Below are 3,736 nucleotides of genomic sequence, written 5' to 3' on the forward strand. Positions count from 1 at the left end.
TTTAACGATTACCAAATTGGCTGAAATTTTGCAGAGATGATCTACACAATATTATCTAGATATTAGACGGTGGTGATGAGGAAATTCGATCGAAAAGTGATGCAAAAATAAAAATCCGCACCAAAACCATTGGTGCAGACGTCTGCAGCTGAGAAAAATCATATATATATATATATATATTTTTAAGGAAATATAAGTAGTAGACGCTTTCTCTCCAAGTCGGGGAGGTCGAGTTTTCTGCAGAACCAAAACAAAAACAAAAGAGAAGAGAAGAGAGAAGAGGAATGGGGATCAGATTCATATTGATGGTGAACAAACAAGGGCAGACCCGTCTTGCCCAATACTACGAATATCTCACTCTTGAAGAAAGGCGAGCTCTTGAAGCTGAAATCGTCCGCAAATGCCTCGCCCGCAACGAACAACAGGTCCTTCCAACTCTCTCTCATTCTCCAATCAAATTTGCTTTCACCCTGTTTATATATCATCTTCAAGATTCAAACTTTAGCTCCAAATCTGGTCTGATTCTCCTCTGTTTAGCTCTGCATCTGAAATTGTCAAATTCCCAGTTGTTCAATTCTGGGTTCGCATGTTAAAGATCTTAACTTTTGTATTGCTGGGTTGGTTTTACTTGTTTCATTAGCTAAAACTGGAAATTGGGATTGGAAGTTTGTAACTTAAAAATAATTGGTTGGTTAAGTAATGAATTGTGTCCAAGTCTGCAACTTTATGAATGTTAGACAGTTGCTACATGATCCCATGATTTGCACTATGATGTATTGTTGTTAATGTCAATTGAAAGTTTGACACTAGCTCTTTTAGAAGTTTTTATCTTTAGGGCCTTCTGAAAGGAAATCGTATGTGGGAGTTCGCTACTTGTGTTCTGGTTGTTTCTTTGCATTACATGTCTGTGGCACATATCTGGGTTTGTTCATAGACTTGGAGTTGTGCATCATAACTTCCTAAGTGTATAAAACACAATCATGCCTTCTCTGTTTCTTGTTTGGTTTTGTATTATTAAGTGTGTTAGTGTATAATGTGCAGCAGTCATGCCTGCTTATTGTTGCTGATTCTGTATTTTCTGTTTTTGTGGAACAGTGTTCATTTGTCGAGCACAGGAATTACAAAATTATTTACAGGCGGTATGCTTCACTGTTTTTCCTTGTTGGAGTAGACAACGATGAAGTAAGTAGTATTTTGTCACTTTACTTTCTTTTCTATTATTATCAGTTGGTGCTTTCATTTTGACAAGCTTCACAAAGAACTCAAGCATGGGTTGATCATACAGATAAGTAATACTAAATTTGCTAGGGACTTGTGGGGTGGGGTGGGGTTAGTGGCATTTTGTAGATTATAAACCATGCTGTGAACTTGTCCAAATCTGATCTAAGATGAGAAAAACTCGATTTATCGCTCTGTCTTTTTATCTCACATTAAAACCTATTCGTTAGGTGACCATCTTTTTCATAACATGTGTTGCCGCTTTCTTGTTATTTACATTGCAGAATGAGCTTGCAATTTTGGAATTCATTCATCTTTTAGTTGAAACCATGGACCGCCATTTCGGCAACGTGGTAAGTTTGTTTGCTATTTACGAGTTCATTTGAATTTGTTTCTCTTTAGCTCTCCACACTTATGGCTTCAATATAGTGATTTTGTTTCTCTTCCCTCTCGAATTTGCAGTGTGAACTAGACATCATGTTCCATTTGGAGAAGGCGCATTTCATGCTGGAGGAAATGGTCATGAATGGGTGTATTGTCGAGACAAGCAAGACTAACATCCTGGCACCAATACAGCTGATGGACAAAACCTATTGAATAGATGCCAAATTTGGTGCTGGACCGCCTAGGGTTGCATCGAGCTTCTTGGCGGCCAGACTTTTATTCACTCATGTTCCCTGTTCTGTTGTACAATAACTGCAAAGAGATTTGAAGTCGTTCATAATATATTCTTGGTTTATTTTATCACATGAGAGAATTCTGGTCCTTCCCTATATTAGACATTTTGTACTGAAGAACTCTTAGCATATAAATTATATTCATGAATCTGCAGCAGCCTTTGTACTTGCATTTACGGATTCAATTCTTTGTCCGCAATGATCGAGTTGCGAATGCAGTTTAATTTCTAATTCCTACATAGTTGGGGTTTAGGAATCCATATCCTCATGCGAGTTGGTTTCTAATTAATTGCCTAGCTGGACTCTATATATATCTTCGAGAGTGTCAGATAACATGGTTCATTTCTCTATATATACCTTAGTCATTCTCTCTATTCCATCGATCAATCGTGATTAATTTTGTTTGTACGTGACCATGTCAATAACGAGTGTCAATGAACTTTGGGCTATTTCTTCCCCGATATTCGCATGGTTCGGTTTTACCATGGTCGTAGGCCATGCTTATAGCCTTTGTGAAGTTATGTGTATTTTGTTTCAAGAAGATGAAGACTTGCTGTGGAGTTGATGATGAAGAAAGAGTCCATGATATTGAAACGAGTGCGGCTATTGGGACCTCCAAATTTGCTCACTTGACCTCACTCTATTATGAATTATTAAATGATATATTTATCCTCTTACACAATGACTATTAAGGACACTAATTAAACAAAAAGTAATATTGCATCTCTCTAAACTTTCTAATTCAATAATAATGGATTAATGCATTTTATTATTTTCCTTATTGATTTTTATTTTCTAGTTTTACCACATACTTATTAAAACATTTATATATTTATATTATCATACATGTCACATGCATATACAAAGTGAAAAAATATTTTTACAAAATAAATTATTAAAAATAAATAAATAAGTATCATAATATTTTTACAAAAATCTATCAATTATTAAAATAATTTATCATCATGAGGTATAAAAACAAAACATATAAACTTACAAAAAAAAAATAGTATATGTAAAATAGAAATACAAAAGTAACAAAAATATAGAATAATTCATGTAAGAACATTCTTTTGATGATCGATAAATAAAATTTGAGACACAATCCTTGTTTTTTTTTTAATTTTTAAGAGAATAGTATTCTTCATGATTCGAATTAACTTTTCTAAAAAATTGATGTCATTGAAAATTATTTCTTACAATTTTATCAAAAAATGAATGTCTAGTGACATTTTATGCAAAATAAAAAATACAAAAAAAATAAACAAAATCAAGAAATCAAGGTCGGGAATGGAGGTTTGGGTTCAAAAGAAAAAAGGAAAAAAAAACTAAAGAATGAAAGTCGGGAATAGATGTTCGCATGCAAAAAGAAAAAAAGAAAAAAAAGAATTAGAGGTATAGTGAGTGAATAAGAGGTGTAATGAGTAATATATAAATATATATATATATATATATGAATTACATAAATAAGGCTATTTTAGGAATTTGAAAAGAGGTCTAATGAGCAAATGTTTATATATAAAAGTAAAATAGAGGTGTAGAGAGAATGAGAGATATACTGAGCAAATTTGGAGGTCCTAATAGCCGCACTCTATTAAAACCGGCGCGCTACCAATAGCAATAGAAGCAGCAGAGAGCTGCAAGGCCCGGTTGAAAGCTGATGAAGTTTTACGTTAATTTCCTATTTACTTTCCTTTTTATATGTTTTGTTGTTCTCTATTTCATTGATTTCCTTACTATTCAGTATTCACTTCATGATTCAGTCTCGTATACAATGTACCTCCGGTTCATCAGTATATATGTACGTAAACAACCATATGACTTTAGTTTTTTTTTTTTTT

General features: G+C 33.5%; 1 protein-coding gene across 1 annotated transcript; it reads left to right on the top strand.

Moving 5' to 3' along the window:
- Window positions 1-222: 222 nt before the first annotated feature.
- LOC101303447 (AP-4 complex subunit sigma-like) lies at window positions 223-2,058 on the top strand. The gene is made up of 4 exons (XM_004287451.1): window positions 223-425; window positions 1,096-1,182; window positions 1,503-1,571; window positions 1,681-2,058. The coding sequence occupies exons 1-4, from the start codon at window positions 285-287 to the stop codon at window positions 1,813-1,815; spliced, it is 432 nt and encodes a 143-aa protein (XP_004287499.1). The 5' UTR covers window positions 223-284; the 3' UTR covers window positions 1,816-2,058.
- Window positions 2,059-3,736: the final 1,678 nt, after the last annotated feature.

The sequence above is a fragment of the Fragaria vesca genome, linkage group LG1 (assembly GCF_000184155.1).
Source record: "Fragaria vesca subsp. vesca linkage group LG1, FraVesHawaii_1.0, whole genome shotgun sequence".
Classification (NCBI taxonomy): domain Eukaryota; kingdom Viridiplantae; phylum Streptophyta; class Magnoliopsida; order Rosales; family Rosaceae; genus Fragaria; species Fragaria vesca.